General features: G+C 51.2%; 1 protein-coding gene across 7 annotated transcripts in view; it reads right to left on the bottom strand.

The window, feature by feature from the left end:
• The window catches only part of RAB31 (RAB31, member RAS oncogene family), an 83704-nt gene that overhangs the window by 48553 nt on the left and 14333 nt on the right, over positions 1 to 20818 (bottom strand). For all 7 annotated transcript variants that reach the window (XR_010378716.1, XM_064481616.1, XM_064481618.1 and 4 more), the window contains exon 2: positions 4028 to 4107. Coding sequence is in view for 4 of the 7 variants with exons in the window: in XM_064481616.1 (XP_064337686.1) it covers positions 4028 to 4107 (80 nt within the window). In the remaining 3 variants the exon portion in view is untranslated. The remainder of the gene's footprint in view (positions 1 to 4027; positions 4108 to 20818) is intronic.

The raw sequence follows: 20818 nt of genomic DNA, 5'->3' as shown, positions 1-20818 counted from the left end.
TAACTAAAACATTTTTAAAAACAAAGAAAAAATAAAAATAAAAAACCAAACAAACTTAGATTTTAAAAACATACCACCACCACAGTTAAGAGGGCAAAGGGCTGCTGGTGCCCGGGTGAGTCCCCGTGTGGGCCTTGCAGCCCATGAACAGAGGCTCACGCCCGCTGCTCTGAACCCAGCAGCGGGAGCGCCGCATCTAAGCCCCGTCCGCCCTCCATCAGCGCAGGGACACAGATCAGTAGCTTCACAGTATTTGTTTTCTCTGCGAAAAAGGAAGGATTTGAAATTCTCAGTAGAAAACGGAACATTTGATGCTTTCTCTCTTGCATAGTTCTTCTTAATAAGCCTTTTCTTTGTGCTCATGAAAGATGAAAAAAAATCTAATACAACGGAAGTTTAATACCCTCGACTATTTTTCCCCCATGAGACAAAGCTTCCCATTCACTAAAATACAGCAAGCGTGGGGGGGGGTGCAGCTCAGGGGTAGAGCACATGCTTGGCATGCACAAGGTCCTGGGTTCCACCCCCAGCACCTCCATCAGAATAAGTAAACAAACAAACAACCCTAATTACCTCCTCCCCACCACAAAAAAAAAGAAAAAAATAGCAATCATCGCTGGCTGTGGGATAAGCAGACAGAGCGAGCCTCCTGAGGTGACGGGGTCAGAACACGGGTCACCCACACAGCATTCCGGCCACGACCATCTAATCTGATTTTGAGCACAAGGAAGCAATCGGGCAAATCTGGAATGGGGCACATTCTGCAAGGCAACGGGCATGAATGCCTGAAATAAATCAACGTCATGAAAAGCAAACGAAACAGAAGGCAGGCGGATTGTTCTAGGATCTCGATTAAGAGAGAGGAAAGACATAAAACAATCTTGGACCTTGGCTGGACCTGGGATTAAGAGGGAAAGAGCTTTAAAAGACATTCTAAGGACAACTGGAGAAACTTAAATTTAGACGCTACGTCAGATATTATCACTGAGTCCTATCAGCTGTGTCGGTACGATGATGGTGCCCTCAGTACCTTCCTCTTACGACATGCATGAACTACAGTCTTTAGGGACAAAGTGTCAGGACGTCTTCCCCTCTTTCATGGTTCTCGCCGCCCTCCAAGTTCAGCACAGAGTCCAGCCCTGCGCTCACGCTGCACACAGCCCAGGACTATTCCCTCAATTTCTGCTACTTTCCCCCAGACTAAGAGGTAAAGCACAGAGTCCCAAGGAGACAGCAAGCCCCGCGGCTCCCCCACCATCCCCGCAACACACACACACACCAGGGTCACCAGTTAGAGCTCTACCTGCCAACGTGCCAGTGCACAAACGGAAACTCTAAGCATTTTTCTAAGCAACATGACCCAATAGTCTCAAAACCACACCTGGCCCATGACACTTCATTTCTTTAAGAGTGCTTAAACCACACATCACAGACTACAGTAAAAGAGCAAATACATTCCAAAAATGAAAACGTCTTTATTACTTTTCTCATTATAAAAGCAATATATGTACTTCACAAAAAAAAAGAAAGAAGGAAATTAAAATCAACTGTAACTCCAGCACTGCGCTGCCATCACTGCCAGTGCGCTGGTACACGTCCTTCCGAATGATTATTATGCAACTTTTATCCCCCAGATTGATGACACTGCACATGAACTTTGCTCCTCCTGCACTTCAGAGAGAGATGACGGGTAATGTTTGCACTTCTCCTCATGACTTTCTTCATTTTCAATTTTTTATGATGAGTATATAAAAGTTACAGTCAGAAAAATACTTTGATCATGTTTTTGGAGATTACATGATATAAGAAAATATTCAAAGTAGGGATGAAGAAGGAAACAGGATAAAAAACAGGACTCCTGATAAATTCTGTGCTTCTTAGGGTTTTTTAGAGTGGACTTGAACTTGTATAACCAGAAAAATTAGACTTTAATCTTGGACTCTGTCAAGGAAATGCACAGATAGCACTTAAAATACTCCGTTCATGGCATGTTTTGAGAAATCTGTATTCATGGCAAAGAGTCAGGAAAACCTACCAAGACGGTGAAGGGGTCCTGCGGCACGTCAGGCAGAGCACGAAGCTGTTTCTGTTTTTGAAAGTTATGTGTTTGTTTGCTTGCTTTATACACAGAAAACACTTAAAATACATGAAACATGCACTTTGGACTCTAAATACTGGCAAAAGAAACTGAAGAAACGGGACTGGAGAGCTAATAATCCTCTGACCTCACTTTTTATTTTATATATTTATGTATGGTCTGAACTTTTCACAATGAGCATTATAATTTAAAGAAAAAATACATAATTTTTAAACCCAATAGACTGTTTTTTAGAGTAGGTTTACAGAAAAACTGAGCCAAAACTATAGGCAGTTTCCATATAATACATTATTTTTAAGAATCCCCAAACCACCACGATGCATTTCCACACCATGAAGTAGGGCTTACTTCCCCTCCCTTGCATTTGGGCTGGCATCTTGACTTGTTTTGACAAGAGACTGGGACCAAAATGACAAACCTGTTCTAGGCATAATGATGCTAATACCTATGAGCAACGAACACTCTTATGTACTTACCATAATTTATGGCAGAAGCACGCATTACGTTTTGATTTTTTTTTAATCATTACAAAAGGAATACAGAGTTGTTACTAAAACTTTTTTTGAAGTTCAAAAAGTAGACAAAGTTTCCCTTCCAACTTCCAGAATGACATTTCTGAGTCGATCACTCTTATGGGTTCTTATCAAGAATCACAAAGTGGCAAATTAAGGAGGGAAAAGTCCATTACAGAGAAGAGTGAAAAGAATTTCCTCTGTGAATTTGTCCCCAACCTACAGAAGTGCCTGTGCTGGGAGGTGATGCACATCTTGCAGGCAGAGGCCCATCTTCTTCCCAGACAGTATTTTCAAGGATGTTTGTTTAGCCAATAATATAGCGAAGAGAAGGTCTTCTGAGCAAAGCACAGGCACACTTACTGCCCGTTGTAAAAGATTTGTATGTGGGGTGCCATAGGACCCTCCTCACATCACCTTCAGGAAACTGGGGCTCAGGAACCAGCGCAAAGTGATAGTCGTCTGGCTACTGTGATTCCCCCTGCCTCAGACCCAGGACTCAAGTTATCTTCTGCAAGCATCTGTAGACTTGTTAGGCTGCAGACCCCGCTCAATTCTTGAGCATATTTCTGTGAAAATGTTTCAAGTCATTATTTTAGCTACAAACGTATTGGATTTTCTCACATCCACAGCTTCAACCACTGGCCTATCCAGCTGAGCAGCCACCAATGCCTCCCCGTGAATTTTCTCCACTTACTGCTGATGGACACCATCGCCCTGTCCTCATCAATCCTACCCGGTTCCCCACATTTATACACACATTGCTTCCCTGCTGAGGAAACCCAAACCTTGCTCTCTGCAGACAGCATGCTGTCTTCAGGGAGAGAAATCAGTGAGGCCAGGTTCTAGGACAGCAAAAACTCAAGCACCTGCAAAACAACACAGCAAAAGCCCATCTGGAGAAGGTATCTGTAGGAAAGGGGGAAATGGAACAGGAAAGTGCTCCTGCGGTCCAAGGTCAGGGTCTGGGGTCTGGAGTCTGGAGTGAGCAACCCTCCCCTCCCCTCCCACGCATTAGAATGGAGATGCTGACGTTCGATTAATGCAGGAAGGGAAAATCAATCCGCCCACAGGCTGCATACACAGCTCTGCCGTGAGCGGAGGCGCTTCCAGGTTTCCTGGTGGGCGTCTTAAAGCACAGCCTTCAGGGATTTGTCCCAAGGCTCGTCTTCCGTCTGGAAATAAAGCCGGCATGATGCGCAGAATGATGCCATGGAGATGCAGGAAGCAACCTTGCGCTGAGGCAGGGGGATGGTTGGTGGTGGCGGCGGTGGGGGGCGGGGGGTGACAGGGACATTCTGCCTAGAAGTTCCTGAATTTCTGCCAGTCTTTGCAGCTGGGATGAGAACTGCTTGCAGGCTCAGGCACAACCTGGCCTCTCCGAGTGCTCTGAAAGGAAGAACCCGCGAGGACTTACCCAATGGTCGGGCTGATGTTGTGGTCAAAGTGATCCTGGACAAACCGACACACGATGCTTGACTTCCCGACGCCGGTGTCCTGGAAGAGGAGGACACAGCCGTGAGGACCAGGGGAGCCACTTCTAGCAAGTACAAACCGAACCCAGGACGGGAGAGCTCATTTCCGATGGGGGGAAGGGGGTACGTTCTTTTATTTCGTATCAGCGTTTTCGACAATGTAATCATGCTGCTTTCACAGAAAACGCAGTATGGTAAAAATCAGTTTTAGAAACATGTCCCATCTGTATACAATAATTAAGCTGGAAATGGCATGTTCCCACTACATATATTTCCAGAAACTTGGAAAATTTTTGGAGGGGTCTACGAAGCAGGGTTACACACTGCACTGTTTTGGTAGAAACAGAACTGACTGTTCAAAACCTCAGCACTCTGAACACATGTAATCCATTTTTCTAGGTATCACGCTGTTAAGACCAATGAATTCTAATTATTGCATTTCTAACATTTTCCCTCTGGAATCTGATGGCTGCGGAATAAACTCCAGTTTCTCTCAGTTACATAAAGGTCTCAGCGCCTTCTCTGTTAAGTAACTATTTAAAGCTGCCGAGGATGGGCGTCCAGTTACATGCTGGACACAGGGCACCTGCGTTTTTTCCTCCACTCCCTTCAAGACCCCTGTCAAATGGTTCAAGGAATAAAAAACACAAGCTCCCAAGGTCAAAGAGTTAGGAGCAGAGACAGCAGCAGACGAGTGATGACAAGGGGAAGCAGGGGCCGGGGGTGGGAGGCGGGGGTGGGGTTGTCTAGAGGGAAGCTGGAGCCCAGGCCCTGCAGGGAGGAGCACTAGAGGAGCACTGAGCTCAGGCCCGACTCCCAGGGCGCCCGAGAGCTGGAGGGCAGCCCCGGAACCAGAATCCTATCCTGGGTCCCAGGCACATGACCAGAGGGATGTTCCGGGAGGACACAGGAGGCTGAGGCTCTAAGAAATCTGTTTCAAACAGGGCTGGCTCGGGACTCCAGACAGAGCTCAGGAGCCCGTTGGTACTCCCACCGCAACCTCTGCCCTGCGCGAAAGAGGGAAGGACGCCCCTATAGGGATGAGGGAAAGCAACCCTGCAGGATACGCGAAGGTCCCCAACCACAGCCGCGTCTGCACCACCGACGAGCCCCCAGTGCAAACAGAGCTTTAAGGATGCATTTTTAAATTTTTAACAAATTATTATTATTTTTAGAGGAGGGACTGGGGATTGAACCCGGGACCTCATGCACGATAGGCACCTGCCCTACTACTGAGCTATATACCCTCCCTACTTCCCAGGGATGCATTTTAATCTTTTAAAAAGACATGCTTAGCTAAGAAGTAACCATTTACACACACAGAAAAAGAGCAGGATGCGGCTTTGAACGATTATTCAGAAAGCAAGGCTGACCCCTCAGAAATTAAAAACACAATAGTGGAAACGGACACGTCAAAAGGAGGAGGGACAAGGTGAAGTCGCAGCCGCTGCCCTTCTGAGAGCCACGGCAAGGCAAGGAGGTGCAGGGCTCAGGGAAGTCCTCGTCGTCTCCACCGAGGGACCACTGAGCCCTGGGATCGATACGTGAAAGGGAAATGAGACACATTCTGCCCAAGAAGGAAAGAGCAGCGACACGCGTGCTTCTCTTGCGGTAACGGTGTAGCTTTAAAAGCCTAAAGAGCAAGGAAAAAAAGCTGAAACTCAGACAAAGGTGACGCTGAAATACGAAGTGAGATTTGAAACACTACTGACAACCCAAGTTACGTGCGCCCGTCGCTCCCAGGTTGAGGGGACAGTTCCAGCAAATCCGGGGCAGGAGGCCACTGGCTTGTGACACTCATCAGAACAGCACTGTGCAAGGCTCACATCCCGGGGCCAGCAGCACACCCTGGGCCCGAGCCACCATTGTTCCTCTGCAGCATGCAGAGCTCAGGACCTGAACCCTCCTTTCCAGGTGCTGTTCCCCTGTGGCCTCCCTTGGGGTCCGTTCGGTTCACACCCAGGCCCCCCTCTTCCCAGCTGAGACAACCGCCCTCTGACAGCCTCCCCACCAGGGCGCTCGCGTCCAGGGTTCCAGCCAGACCGTGTGTCCTCGCAGTCAGGACTCGGCTGCAGGGCACACGTTCAGGAGTCTGTCCATTTGCTGTACCCAAGGGCTCTGCTCCAAACTTGGCTCCAATTCCTCAAAAGAGCCCAAGGGTCCTGCAAGGCCGCCCCTTAAAATACCCTTGAGGATGAAAAACTCAAAAGCCATCTTGAAAATGATTCATTTCTGCTCACTGCCTTCCACAGGTATCTCAGGCTAGAACATGCCTTTTCTGAGGCGTTAGGTGGCAAGCCTGCTCGAACTTAGATTTAACAGTTAATTCTTCTGCCAAATATGCTTGGTGTCTCTTTTCTTTTTACAATTTAACTCCCAACATCTTTCTTTTCTGCATTGGACAGGAAGGAAATAACAGAACAAAAAAAACAGGCAAAGTTTCCCTTTTGTTTGTCTCCACAAAGACAATGTTCTTACAAAGCACGACCTAAATCATGCCCTGCGGCCAGTGGCTTCGTGCTGAGCGGGGCCGCCTCCTCCCAGGCTGCTGTTCCCCCGCCAGCCGCGGGGGGAAGGCCCTGCTCACGGCCGCACAGGAGAGCAAGCAGGATGCCGGGCACTCTCGTGAATCACTCAGCACGGGGACTTCCTCTTCGCGCAGGACCTCGTTCAGACCGTGACACACACCCACACACAGCAGTCATGACCATCCCACAGGAAAACACAAAGGTTTGATGCAGGAAATCCTGGGTGGAAACAGGAGTCAGTGGAGGAGGAGAAAGGATGGGTGGACCGGGCTGCTGGCTGCTCTCCGGGGCCCCTTTCCTCCCGGTGGACCTGACACCGTGGAAGGAAGCTCCTTCCCTTTCCTCAGATGGTGAGACCGTCGCAGCCCCTCCTGTCCAGTCTCCTGGTCCTGCAAAAGGAGGAAGCTGCGAGGCTTCCTTGAGGTCACACAGCTGGCTGGAGCGTCAGACCATGAAATACTGTCCCTTTCTACTGTTGTTCAATTTAGTTGCTGCTCATTATCCCAGAGGGGGCAGACCTGGTGGGCTCTGAAGCTCAGCAGCCTCTCAGCCCAGCCCCCGGTGCTCTGGCCCCAGAGTGGGGGTGGCTTCTCCTTCCTGCTGGTGGCCACAGCATGTCCTAGGAGTTCCAGGGGACTCCAGGCCCTCGGGGCCCAGCCCTCCCCACCCAAGCTAGGAAAGGAGTCCTCAAGGTCACCATGTCTCCTCCAGCCTCATTCCTCAGAAAAGTTGAAGAAGAAGAAGGAGGAGGAGGAAGACACTTCCCAAATGGGGACGGATGGGTTCCATCACCCCCCCACTTCCGTTATTCTTACAGCAGCCCCCAACCCCCACCCCACCACTGCTCAGCTTTTCCAGAGAGCAGTTTGTCCCCATGTACAAACTCTGCGCAGCTAAGCAGAAATTTCAGTTTATCTAGAGCGTCTTGGAAGGTGTGACCTTAACTGTTTAAAAAGTTTTTTAAAACCAGTGTTTTACTTAAATCGCACTTCCTGCCAAAGGAACCAACCGTTCTTTTGCCACCTTCCTTCCCTCACAAGCAAAGCACACACGTGGGCTGGTGATTGGGCAAGACGGATTACTGGACAAACGGCAGAGACACGGCCCCCTCTTCCTAGCGGGGGGCCCACTGGTTCCACGGAATCTGTGCCCTGCATAGGCTGCAGGCACCAACGCTGGATTTTATTGTCGTATTCTGTAACGCTTTTACAAAACACTCAGTATTCACTGTGCTTCAGTTGCAGACCTAGCAAATAAGGATAAAGAATGGTCATCTTTGCAGCAGGCAGCTTCTCAAGTGGCTCCCGGCGATCCCTGCCTCCTGTGCACGGCCTGGACCCAACGATTTGCTCCTCAAAAACAGAAAAAAGGCGGCAAAAGCGATGGCCGTCACGCCCGAAGTTAGGTTAGAAAATGCTGAGACGTGTCCTCCCACCTGTAGGCTCTGCTGAAGGAGCCGCCATGGGTGGGGGACCATGCGGTGAGGACCAAGGGGCTCCGGCCAGGAGCCACAAAGGCCTCCGAGCACGTCTGGGCAGAATCCCAGCAACGGCCTCCTGCCAGCAGCCACAAGGGAGCCTGGAAGCAGACCCTGCCCCAGACCCACTGTGCAGCGACACCTGATTCTAGAGGCCCCCTAAGCTGCGCCCAGATTCCTGACACACAAAACCCAGAGATACTCCATGTAGGCTGCTTTTAACCATTAAATTTTTTAAACTGAGATATAACTGACATACAACATCCTCAGTTGCAGGTGTACAGCATAATGATTCTAAGTCATTAAATGTGGGGGCAACTTGTTACACAGCCATGGATAACCAATACAGAGGTAGTGGGCAACGTTTATTAAGTACTGGCTCTGAATCAATTTTATTTAATCCATGCAGCAACCCTGGTGAGGTAGGGTTAGCCCCATTTTGCAGAGGAGGAAGTTAAAGTTGAGGGCGTGGCAGGAGCGTGAGAGGTTGGCCCCTGATGGAGGATGAGGGCAAAGCCATAAAGGGCTACTGCCATTTGCAGCCGAATGGATGGACCTGGAGATCATCATACTAAGTGAAGTCAGCCAGACAGAGAAGGACAGATACCATATGCGACCACTTATGTGTGGGATCTAAAATATGACACAAATGAACTTACTTACACAACAGAAACAGACTCACAGACATAGAAACAAACTTACGGTTACCAGGGAGGCGAGAGAGGGGAGGGACAAGTTAGGAGTTTGGGATTAGCAGACACAAATCGCTATATACAAAATACAGAAACAACAAGGACCTGTGGTAGCACAGGGAACTACATTCAACACCTTGTAACAGCCTACAGTGAAAAAGTATATGAAAAAGAATACATATATATGTAACTGAATCACAATGCTGTATATCAGAAATGAATACAACACTGTAAATCAACTAAACCTCAATTAAAAAAAAAGGTTGTACAGGACTTACAAGGCTCTGCTCTGAGAGCAGCAATTCTTAATACTCCTCCCGGGGCCGCGGGAAAGGAAAGATCCTACCTGACTTTAAATGACAAAACCAAGTCAGAAAGATGTCAGCATCGAGGACAGACCTGAAGTCAGCAGGCGAAGCGACTGCGGGTGCAGGAACTCATCTCAGGCGTGAAGCTCGGGGGAGACGCCACAGCTTCCACAAGCAGAAAGGAGAGGACTGGGGAGTTCAGAACGGGCTTTTTTTTCCCCTTAATTTTTCCTTTCTTTAGAATACTTTTTTATTTTTATACAATTTGTTTGAAGTATACTCAAACACTCAGTTACAATACCACAGGGAACTATATTCAATATCTTGTAGTAACTGATAATGAAAAAGAGTATGAAAACAAATATATGTATGTGTATGACTGGAACACGATGCTGCACACCAGAAACTGACCCATGGTGTAGAATGTGCTCTTAAGATCTCCATTACAGACACTGCAGAGCTCCCCAGCTCCCTGTGCCCTTGTATTAAGCACTTTCTCCTCTCGCTGGAAACATCCTCCCTCGTTTGGTGTCATTTTCCCACACAGGGGGTCTCAGGGACTCCAGCGCCAGGGGTCCTCCTACCGCACCTCCTACCCCCACACACTCGGAGTGCCTGGCGCCTGTGACCCGCGGATGAGCCCCGGCCAGGATGCTCGGCTGCAAGATGCCGGGAGAAAGGAAGTGTGGAGGACACAGCCCAGGCTTGTTTCCCCGTCTCTCAGCTTCAGATAATCCTATGAACCCACCTCTGAAGACCATTCTAAAGAACCGCTCATTAAGATCCCGAATCTCTGTGGAGGAGATGTGTAGAAGCAAAGCCTCAGATGAAAGACCCGTCCCCCAGTTTTCTGCCCTAACACCCCTGGAATGTCTGTCCGGGACCACCGTGCTGATGCTCCCCTTTCTCACCAAGCCCCGAGCCCTCCGGTCCTGAAGACAACACAGTCCTAGTGACAGACACATCAGAGCCACGCATCCGAAGATCACTCACGGTGCCTTCCCCTCCTTGGTGCCTGACGGCACAGCCACGTCATAAACCCGCCATTCAAGGGAAAGGCAGGGTGTGGACTCACCGAGCTCTGGACTCGGATGGGGGACACTGCCCTCTGATCTCTCTTCTTACCAGCTTTTGGAGTCTGGACTTCGTCCAGAGGGCAACAGGAACGAAGGAGATCCCCCGGGTATGGAACTTGAAAGGACAGCAGGGAAACTGAAACAGGAAACGGGCACTTCGGAGGCTGCTGTCTCATCGGCTGCATTTCTACTGAGCACCTACAATGTGCCAGGCGTTTTCACAGATGGTGGCGGCCAGAGACTCCTGGGTCAGAGCTGAGACTCTGCATCGAGAGCTTGGTTGGTGATTGTGCTCAGCTCTGCCCGGTGGACAAAAGGAACTGTCTGTACATCCTGACTCCGACAAGCATGAAAGTCGGTGTCCTCAGCCCACTCGCTCAGATGAATGAACGCTCAATGCTTTGCTGACCCTCAGCCGAGATCCTGTGTGATGCAGACAGCTGACTGCTGTGATCCTCAGTCAAGACACTAGGTTATATGGATGTGCCTGCACCCCTGTCAACTGTAAACCCGAGCAAATAATCACACCCCTTCACGTCATTTACAAGCCGGGGATACCAGGCTGCTCACAACTTCCCCACCTTCCTGACTCTGTGACTGTCCCCAGTAGGTCAGGAGCTTCTGACCCAAGACCCGCCAGGACCGTCCTGGTGTATGACAGTCAGCGGTACCCAGCCCTAGACTTGATTCCCACACTGGTGTCAGGAAAGGGGCTTGCAGGACAGGGGGAAGGGTGTCGGCGGGAAAGGCTGGGCCCAACGGGCGTGAGAGCAACCGTCCCCGAAACAATCATGCTGGTGTGACTTTCTCACAGTTTAGTTCCCACGGCCAGCCAGCACTTCTGCAAGTGTTTCAGACACTTTACAAAACCCAAATAAAAGTCAGCAGTGAGTTTCCAACTCGAGGGAAATTACTGCTGCCCTCCCTTTGGAAGTAAATGCTAAAGCATCACACGTCGTTTAAGAGACCTGAGCAGGACACACAGGCTGCCAGCATCACAGCTGTCAGAAGCCCCCATGCCGCAGCCCTGAGCAGAGCTCAGCAGAAGCCCTGCTGGCTCCCATCACCCAACCTTGGGGTCAAAGGTGAGGCACACTCATTCCTTCATCGTCCAAAGGAGAGAAAATAGATGTGGCTTCTGGAATGAGGCGAAGACAGACTCATGTGGACGCATTCCCCAGGGACGGCGTGAAGGGGGCATTGACGACTATCAGCAGAAGCACCAGGGAAATACGCTCTGACCCCCGGGACAGTGTCCTCAACTGCCCCCCAGCCAGAGGCCAGCGGAAGGACACCGAGGAAGCAAGCAAGCGCCAGCAGGTCCGCTCTCCAACGCTGGCTGGATGCTGGGCCGACCTCACGTCATTAATGCCAAGGCGCAGCTCTGGTCTGAAAAGCACCTGCCTCCCCTCCAGCATGGAAAGTTCTGAAACCTCACCCTAGAGGAGGCAGCGCCTGCCGACAGGGGTGAGGGCAAGGGCACGGAAGTGAACTTGGACTAAAACGTAACTGCAGGTGCCCAGTTGAGTCGAAATGGCTACAAAAGCAGTGACCCGGGGAGAAGCGAAGAGCAGGGAGGACCTCAGGGCCAACAGGGCTTCTGGGCGTCCAAGCTCTGAATCTCGATGGTCAGCGAGCTAGTAGCACCACCATTCGTGTACTCGCAGGACGGTGACGGTGGGGGCTGACGCCTCGTTGAGTCAGACTCCACGTTAACTTGTGTCATCTTATTTAACCTTCCACACAGGCCTCTGAAAGACGAGCTATGAGTACCCCTCACAGCAGGAAAATGGCCCCAGGGGGCCAGCAGGTGACCCTGGTCTGTGCCTCAGATGCTCCAGCTCTTGACCTCATCCTGTACCTACCCCCTCCCAACAAGCACCAGCTGGGCTCCCCATCCTGCGACGAGCCCGGGGATGCACACGGGTACCACGCACCTCCCTTCCACTCACTAACACTTCCTTGTGCCCGAGACACCACCAGCGCTGTGTTCAGGACTGGAGATTCAATGAGATGCATCCTCTCCTGTAATCACACAGACACACACAGGAACAAGATACAGGGCCAGGCCTCAAGGTCCCAACGGCCCGGGGAGCTGGGGTTTCCTCCTCGTGACCCCGAGGCGCAGTGGTGCCCAGGGGCAGCAGGCCCCCATCCTGGGGTGCAACGGCTCAGGCCCCCCGCGGGATTCCCCTGGCATCACAATCCCCTGATGGTGATGTGCTAGGAAGAACACGGCCTTCATCAGAAGTCCGTGAGGAACGAAAGCAACGGCCTTTCTTTACCTCAACCCGGGGTCTAAAGGCTCTACGGCTCACAGGACACGCTCACGGTCATTACTGCCTCCGGTCTTCACGGTGACCCTGGGGGGCTGCTGTTCCCATTGTAAAGACGGAGAGCTTGAGGCCCAGTACAATTCCCAGTACAGCTCGCAGAAAGGGGGTCAGGACAACTCCAGGCCTCCATCTCCCGATACGTTCTCTCCCCAACACTGAACGATTCTCAGTCCTACGAAGTCGACAGAACCTCACAGAACCTCAGCATGCGGGACCAGAAGGACCCTCAAAAGCAAAATGGTGGAGGGGGTCAAAAGGTACAAATTCCAGTTAGAAGATAAAGAAGTCCTGGGGACGGAATGTACAGCATGTGACCACAGTTAACAAGACTCATTGTACATTTACCAGTTTTAAGAGAGCAGACCTTAAAAGATCCTGTCACAAGAAAAAAATCTGTAACTGTGTGCAGTGACGGACGTTAACTAGACTTACCGTGGTGCTCATGTCATGACATATACAAATACAAAATCATTATGCTGTGCTCCTGAAACTATACAATGTCATACGTCAAGTATATCTCAAAAAAGAAAAAGATCGAAGCAAAGAAAAGAACTTGGTAAGGGTTTCATAGTCATAAAAATGCTTGTATTATGTAAATGTATGCTGCATTAACCTAATAATTTACAATTTTTAAAAAGCTTGAACAAAATGTAAGATTTATTTCACTTTAGTACAGATAATTTAACTTAACTAGAATACACACAAAATAAAAATAGAATTCTTTCCAAAAAAAAAAAAAAGCTAGGGAGGAAAAAAATTCAGAGTTAAGAAATCTAAAAGTGAAATAACAGGCAGTTGTTTCCTATAAATGAACAACTTTGGTTAATTTTTATACCAGAACTTAATTTTATGCAAACAGATGCAGATAGGTTGATAAAAAGTACACCGTCCTGGCCACCCTCCTCTCCACGCTGACTCCGCGGTATCAGTACCCGTTTGAACTTCGTGTACAAACACCGTGAAATTCTGTCTGTGGGTATTTCAAGATCTGTGGGTGTACATCCCTTTAAGAAGTTTATTTTAGGATCAGGAAAGAAAATGCGTAGTGTATGCTTCTCAAGACAGGAAGTGTCCCTTACATGAATCACTGAACATTCCGGAGCTGTGGGTAGACATCCTATACGGATGTGGACACTCCGTGAAGCACGAGCCTCCCGCACGTGCCTGACGGCAGAAGAGTGTGTGTGCCCTCTGGTCGGAGCGTATGTATCGACAATCGCACAGGTGCCACACGGTACTGAGATATCCTACGTGTCAGACATAATCAGAAACAGGAAGTTTAGAAGAGTGATCTGTCAGTCAAGATCTGCTCAACCCTGTGCCACCAAGTACAGAAACCCCTGGATGCGGAGCTGCCCTGGCCCCCACGCCCCGGACTCCATGCGCCTGCTCAGACAAGGAGCCCCACACTGTCAGACAGGCTTAGAGTCACTCCACTCGGAGGTGGGGAAACAGAGACGAAGCCCCCTGAGGCGAGGACCACCCCGTGTGAAGCAGAGGCTGGAGGCAGCCAACGCCCCGCAAGCAGGAAAGGGTGGCAGTTGCGCAAGAAGAACGTAAGTCTAGGAGCCCGAGACTAGTGTTCCTTGGAACCTCCCCACCTCCCGAGGCCCAGCTGTATTCCTGCTCTGGGTTCTGTGGGACATTACAGTCTTTTTTATTTTCAGACTGGGTCTCAGGGCGTGCTAGAACCACCTGATGTCCACCAGCAGCACAGCGGGGGCTGCGTGTCCAAGCCCGGTCCCAGGAGGAAGGTTTCATAAGGTTTCGACGGCTGACCCCCATCAGACCACACCATCCCATGGCCCCTTTCCTTCCTCCCTGGACTCTGCCATCACATCATCACATTCACTATTCTTTTTCAGGCAGTTTGACATCCAAACTGTAACTAAATACCATGCTGCACTACCACTGTGTTTGGAGAAGGAAACATCCAAACAGCCTGGAAAGATCGCCACTGCCTGGCATCTGCGCCTGGCCGAAGCCATCAGGATCACCTCCTGGGCCACTGGCTATCCCGGGGCATGCTTCACAGTCACAGTTTACAGGCATCACAAGGAGGGGGGGTGCAGAGCTCACCTGTAGAGTGCATACTTAGCACGGCCAAGGTCCTGGGTTCAATCCCCAGTACCTCCACTTAAAACATAATAAAAAATAAAGGCATTGTTACCCATGCACTCAGAGTCTCAGTCATAGAAAGCCACGTGCAGCCTCTAACTTGTCAGAGGACGTCCATTTCTATATTCTAGCTTTACAAAAACACAACCAATTGACTTAGAAAACTAACAAACAAAAAATGACAGACAACCACCACCAGACACGCTAGGACAGACGATTACTTCTTCCAGGAGTGAAATCATCCTTCTGGTTTCCACGCGGACCCCTCCGTAGGCTCATGTTCTGACTCCGGGGAGTAATGATACGCTGCCCCTGCACCCCCCGGGAGTGGAAGTGTACGGAAGACTGCAGCAGACGGAGGCCAGCGGGCCAGAAGTGTACGGACAATAATTTTCTCAGAAGAACCAAAGGAAACATGCTTCTTCGCTGCGTGGTCTGGACGCCGTCACGGTCAGAAGTGCTACTGCAGGCCTCCTCAGACCTCAGAGCACGAACTCCCTCTCCACAGGGATCTGACCATGGGACCTGGGCACCTCATTTCAGACTCTGGCTCCTACCCATGAAAATCTGGCGTCTGACCCAAACTGGCACCAAAGAGATTTTCCCAAGTGTCTGACTCATCTGAAAACATGCCGGTAAACCTGCCCGCACAGTCCCCCGTTTTCTGTGACTGCCTCTCTCCCAGAAGACGACTGGGATATTTAAGAATGAACTCCCAGAGTCCCAGCGAGTGCCAAGCCTGCGGTTATGCAAGATGGGAGCGTCTTCTGCTAAGTGGATCTGAACGGCAGACTATCTGTGGCGGCCAGGAGCCCGGGGTCAGCACATCCTGCCGTTCTGCTGACCCAAGGAGAACAATCTGGGGCTTGAGTTTTCTATTACGTTCCATCTTGACTCTAGATCCAAACCAGCTAGCGACTTATGCTTCCTCAGAACAGCAGCCACAAGGCTGGCAGCCTTCACGGTGCTCTGTTCCCTCCCTCCCCTGCCAAAGCCAAAACACCAATCCCCGGCACAAAGCGTTCTCGCCCACACCCGTCTCTGCGATCTCCCCCCACCCGAGAACCCCCACGTGAGGACGCCACCGATTCACAAAGCATCCCAGCACCCGCCCTCTGACTGCGGGCTGGGATACCCGACACATTTCAATCTGGAGCTCAGCTGGGGAAACACAGAGACCTGGTGCGAAAAGAGGAAGCAATAACAGCACGGACCAAGGCTTAGGGGCTTCCACAGCCCCACCTTCAATCCTGGGACCACGTGCTGCGTGGCAGGGCACACCTCACCAAGTGTCAGCGTGTTCCTCAGCCATGTGGCATCCCAGAGGGACCACCAGGACCTGCCTCCCGTAAGGAGAGAAGACGACTCTGAGATGGCTTTTTGCACGCACGCCAAGCTACAGAAATCACGCACGGGTAGGGATAACCCAGATACTAACGACTACATATAAAACAGATGAACAACAAGGTCCTGCTGCAGAGCACAGGGAACTACATTCTATACCTTAAAATAGCCTACAATGAAAAAGAATAGGAAAGGGAACATATATACATGTATGTATATATAGCTGAGTCACTATGCTGAACACCAGAAACTAACACAACACTGCAAATCGACTATACTTCAATTAAAAAAATAAATAAAGATAAATAATGCACACTCTCTTTTCTGGACTAAGGGATGTGATAGCCATTCTTGGGAATAATTCTGTAAACTTTGATCATAACTGTTTTACTCTTTGAGTCATTCCCTGTCTCTTCTAACTGGACGACACCACGAAGGGAACTCCACTAAAACAAAGGCCCCTGGAGGCCACAGCCTGGAGTGTGAGACACACGGGCACACACCGGAGGGAACACGGTGACGAGGGAGGAACAGGAAGCATTGGTCACGGAGCGGAATGCAGAGAACCTGTAAGCCATAACCCCCAGCTCTCCCACAGACTAAGTGCGGACGGGAGCAGGACTCCGTGGGGCTTAGTGTGGGTTTGGGATCAGACTATGAAAGTTACCTTTCTTACTAGTCGTCTGTGTGCTTCCGCCCGTCCTCTGTAAGACACGCGCGAGAGCAGGGCCGGCCTGCTGGGATTACTGTGAGGGCTGGACGAGCCCACGTGCCCGCAGCGCGGAGGACAGTGCCGGCGGACCGCAGACGTCCGTAACTGCCGGCTGTCATCACGGCGACTGGGAGGCCGTTCAAAACAATCCAGCCCATCCGCAGGTGCCGGTATTCATGGGACGCATCCTACGACACGCTGATCGAAAAAATCCATTTACAAATCTGCAACGACTCCTTCATTAAAAAAAAAAAAATCCACGTGCGTGAGCACAAGCTCACAAGCCTGAAACACTGCCTTTAAAAAAATGGCAAGGACACTGGAACAGGGGTCACCAAGGTGGGGAGCCCTGGCTTTTTATTCTGTGCCTTCCTGTAGCATCTGAGGTTTGTAATCCTGTATCTTAGGATGAACAGACGTTATCCAGGTAGATGGGGCAGGGTACAAATTGTCCTTCCTTCAGCTTCTCTGTGTAAATGTAACTTTTCACGCTGTTTTCCCCCCACATTCCTTCATATTAGCCACATTTCAAATGATCGTCACCCAAATCACAGACACCTACTGATCTGGGCTGTAAGATGGCAAAAGATGGTGCTGAGGTGGCCGGCGCCCAGGTCTGTCACCGCGGCTCCAGGAGCGTGAGGACGTGGGGAGCGTCGGGGGAGACAAACAGAGCTGGGTTTGCTTGTGGGCGGAGCAGGAGGCTCTCTGAGCCTGGCAGCAGGGGGCACATGCAAGCAGGAGAGACCCAGGGGTCCTCCCAGACCCACCCTGGCATCCGCCCGGGGGCCTGATGGGGCCTCAGCTCGGGAAAGTCCTCGTGAGAACCAGCCCTTCTGGAACCTAGACCATCGCAGACTGGCGTTACACGAACCTCCAGGCAGGTTTTATCACCTGACTTTACGCCAAGACTTCTTTTCTAAGTGATTGAGATACACACATGGCTCAGATATTACACCCACCGTGTTTATTTTTGGTAACGAATGTATGGTTTGATAGCTTCAAGCACGTGAAAATTATTTGCGCATCTGTTAGTCATTCTTCCTCATGTGCTGGTGATGCCTGTACAGGGAACGTTGCCACACAGAACTGAAAAAGTCGCAGAATTCAAGGAAAATATATTATTTTTAAGCAAAACCACTTCCATCAAAAGCAGGTCTCGGGGCTGACTTATTAAAGCATCATCACTGGCCTTGGGAGCCTGTTTACACGCCTCTTTAAATGGGCACCTTCCCATCTACTTGTATGAGTCAAACCAGAACCTGACAGAGAGCAGGGGCAGGGGACAGCTCGGTGGGAGAGCACGTGCCAGCGTGCACGAGGTCCTGGGTTCCATCCCCAGGACCTCCTTCAAGAATAAATCAACCTAATTACCCCTCCCCCAAAAAAAGCAAAGGGGGAGAGGGAGGAGGAGAAGGAGAGGAAGAGGAAGAGGAAGAAGACGACGAAGACAATGACAGAGGGCCGTGAGGAAAACACTGAGAACGTCCCCGCGTGTGGGCTCCAACGCAAAGGCCCACACCCCCTCCCTGCCACTCAGCAGGACTTGGCTGCTCCTCTGCTGTATTTGCATTTCTTTACTCTCCCTGCCTGACAAATGGGGTGGACAAACAGGGTGACTGTTTGCGACGGGGACTCCCCGGAAGCGTGCGGCAGTTGGCGTCCCAGGAGTCTCGGAGACCCTCCAAACCTTGCCTTGCCATTTCCACCCATCCTGCATTGGGATGTGATTCTTACCGAAGGCCAACCACCCTCCTGCTGGAAAGGCCTCCTTCAGTCACACTTAACTCTCACTGACTGTCTCCTTCCACGGATGCTGCCAACGCAGCTCTGCCACGTGGTCAGCAAGGTGCCTGAGGGTCTTAGCGACAGGCCGCTGGTGAGGTCCAGGGACAGCGTCACCGACTCCCCCTGCCCGACTGCAGGGCCCTGGCAGTGGCAGGAGCCGTGGGCACAGCACCAGTTCATCCACGGGGAAGGCAAGGGGAGAATTTCCCAATGCAGTACCCCCACCCTGCCACAAACAGCAATCACGGTTCCCGTGCAAAGTAACCATGTCCGGGGGAGGGGGGCTTCCCAAGGTTGGGCCAGCAGGAGGGGCTGCCACAGGGCAGGGAGGCAGACAGAGACTTCAAGAAACCACGCAGCACTGTGGCGGGAAACCCAGGCCGGGAGGCACGGCGCCCGTGTCCTCCTGCAACCCCTAGAACGCCAGGATTGCCGCCTGGGCACCTGCCCGTGGGAGCCCAGTGGGGAGGCAGTGATGGGAAAGAACACAGCTTCCCAAACAGCTGGTGGCTCCCGGCGAAGACTCATGAATCCCGGCCCCGTCACACCAGTCCCTGGGATGCATCTTTGTCACTTAGCGCTGCCACCAGTTCCAGAGCCGTCTATCCAAGGACCTCATCTGCCACATTCCAGGGGAGCCATCGGCCACGTCACACTTCACAGCACACGATGTCCCCGCAGGAGTTTCACTGGCCTCAAAGCAGCACCAGGGTCTTGCCCTGGGTCCTGAGCTTGCCCGACTGGATCTGGGTTAGAGCCCCAGGGACAGCAGGCGACAGACCAGGAGGAGCACATCTGTGTTGCTGTGAGGACTGGCGCTCACCAACGCTCAAAGCCTCCTTCGAGGCCACGGCAAACGCCTGGGAGGCAGCGTGCATACGTCATTTCCCAGGAAACCTCCCTTATTGTTATCCCTTCATTCTAGCGCTGGTGCAGTGGGGCCAGGAGATGCGTCATGAGGCTGCAAGGTGCCTCTGGGCTCATCACAGAACTTCAGAAGGTGCATTTGGAGAAGTAAAAATACTTTTACTGTGAAGTGGGGTAATCCTGGCGCAATCTTGTAAATGAAATTAACTTCTGAGCACCTCACCTTGTTTCTCGAGAAGCGATGAGGAAGCAGATGAGTGCTGCCAGCCTTCTTAGAGGAAGAACAGCCTCACCCCTACTGAGAAGTCACCACATGACAGGCAGGGCCTGGGCATTCCCACGTCGCTTGTGTGTGTAACTGTTACAGCTCCCTGAGACAGACGGACACTCATCCACGCTTTACACGTGGGGGGGTCCGAGTCTGGGGACTCAGCAAGCAGACTTCAGCCTTGCTCCTCTCTCCTTAGAGCCCAGCGTCTAGGAGATGAATCGATTTAAAGCTCCAGTCCAGCCACAAACTCACAGTCTTCAAATTCATATTCCGGCCATGACCTTGTTGGAACATAAAAGGTGCTTGTGGGAGAAACTATCGTTGCTCCAAGATCCCCACCCACCCGTTCATCTGTTAGAAAAAGAGCCCTGAGATTTGGCCGGGCACTCCATCACCCGTGCTGGTAGAAGTGGTCAGGGGACGGGGTTCCGGCAAACAGGATGGAAGCAGAGGCAATGTCCTGACCCCACAGACCCCTGGTGGCCCTGACCCAGCTACCAGGACTGATCAAGAGGAAAGAGACGATTTCTGTCCCACGTAAGTCACGGTCCTGTGGGACCTTCTGTTTCAGCAGCTTGGCCTGCACCCGAATCAATGCAGCACATCGAAGAAACGTCAAGCTCTGTCCATGCCTCTGAACAGGCCGAGAATTACCCTTATAGCTCGTTGACCCTGATCATCTGCTTTTTCCTCATTTGTTTACAATCATCCCAGCTTGAAGTCTCCCAATTTCCAAATTCTAATTTATGATAGTCACTCGTACAGGAGGACACAATCCCATTTCTTCAAGCCCCTATTCTTCCCAGTGTCCTTCTTTGGAAAATGCCACTCACCCACATTTAGCCATTGGGCAGGGGGTCTGGCCGCCGCCCGTGTTTGCCGGTGGTCCAGGCTGGCACGATGTCACCTGAACCAGGCCGTGTGCTCTGCCCTGCCCGGTGGCTCTTGGTCTTCAGCAGCTGCACCTACTTTCGCACACCTCAGGCCCAGTGGGGTTGCCACGGCAGCAAGCATCCTTTAAACGCTGGCAGGCTGGCTGCCTGCCAGGACCAAGTTGTTGGTAATCCTGTCTTGCTGGTTAGCGAGAGGGCAGACAAAACTCTTCTTATAACCATTCAGTAAGAAGAGCCCTTACAAGAAGCAGAAGGGGGTGGGGTGTCTGTTGGAACCCTCTGATCTATTTAGAGACCCCCGGCTTGGGTGCCTCCAGCTACAT

The sequence above is a fragment of the Camelus dromedarius genome, chromosome 32 (assembly GCF_036321535.1).
Source record: "Camelus dromedarius isolate mCamDro1 chromosome 32, mCamDro1.pat, whole genome shotgun sequence".
NCBI classification, from domain to species: Eukaryota; Metazoa; Chordata; class Mammalia; order Artiodactyla; family Camelidae; genus Camelus; species Camelus dromedarius.
Note: the sequence above shows the minus strand (reverse complement) of the source record. Positions and strands in the feature narration are given on the sequence as shown.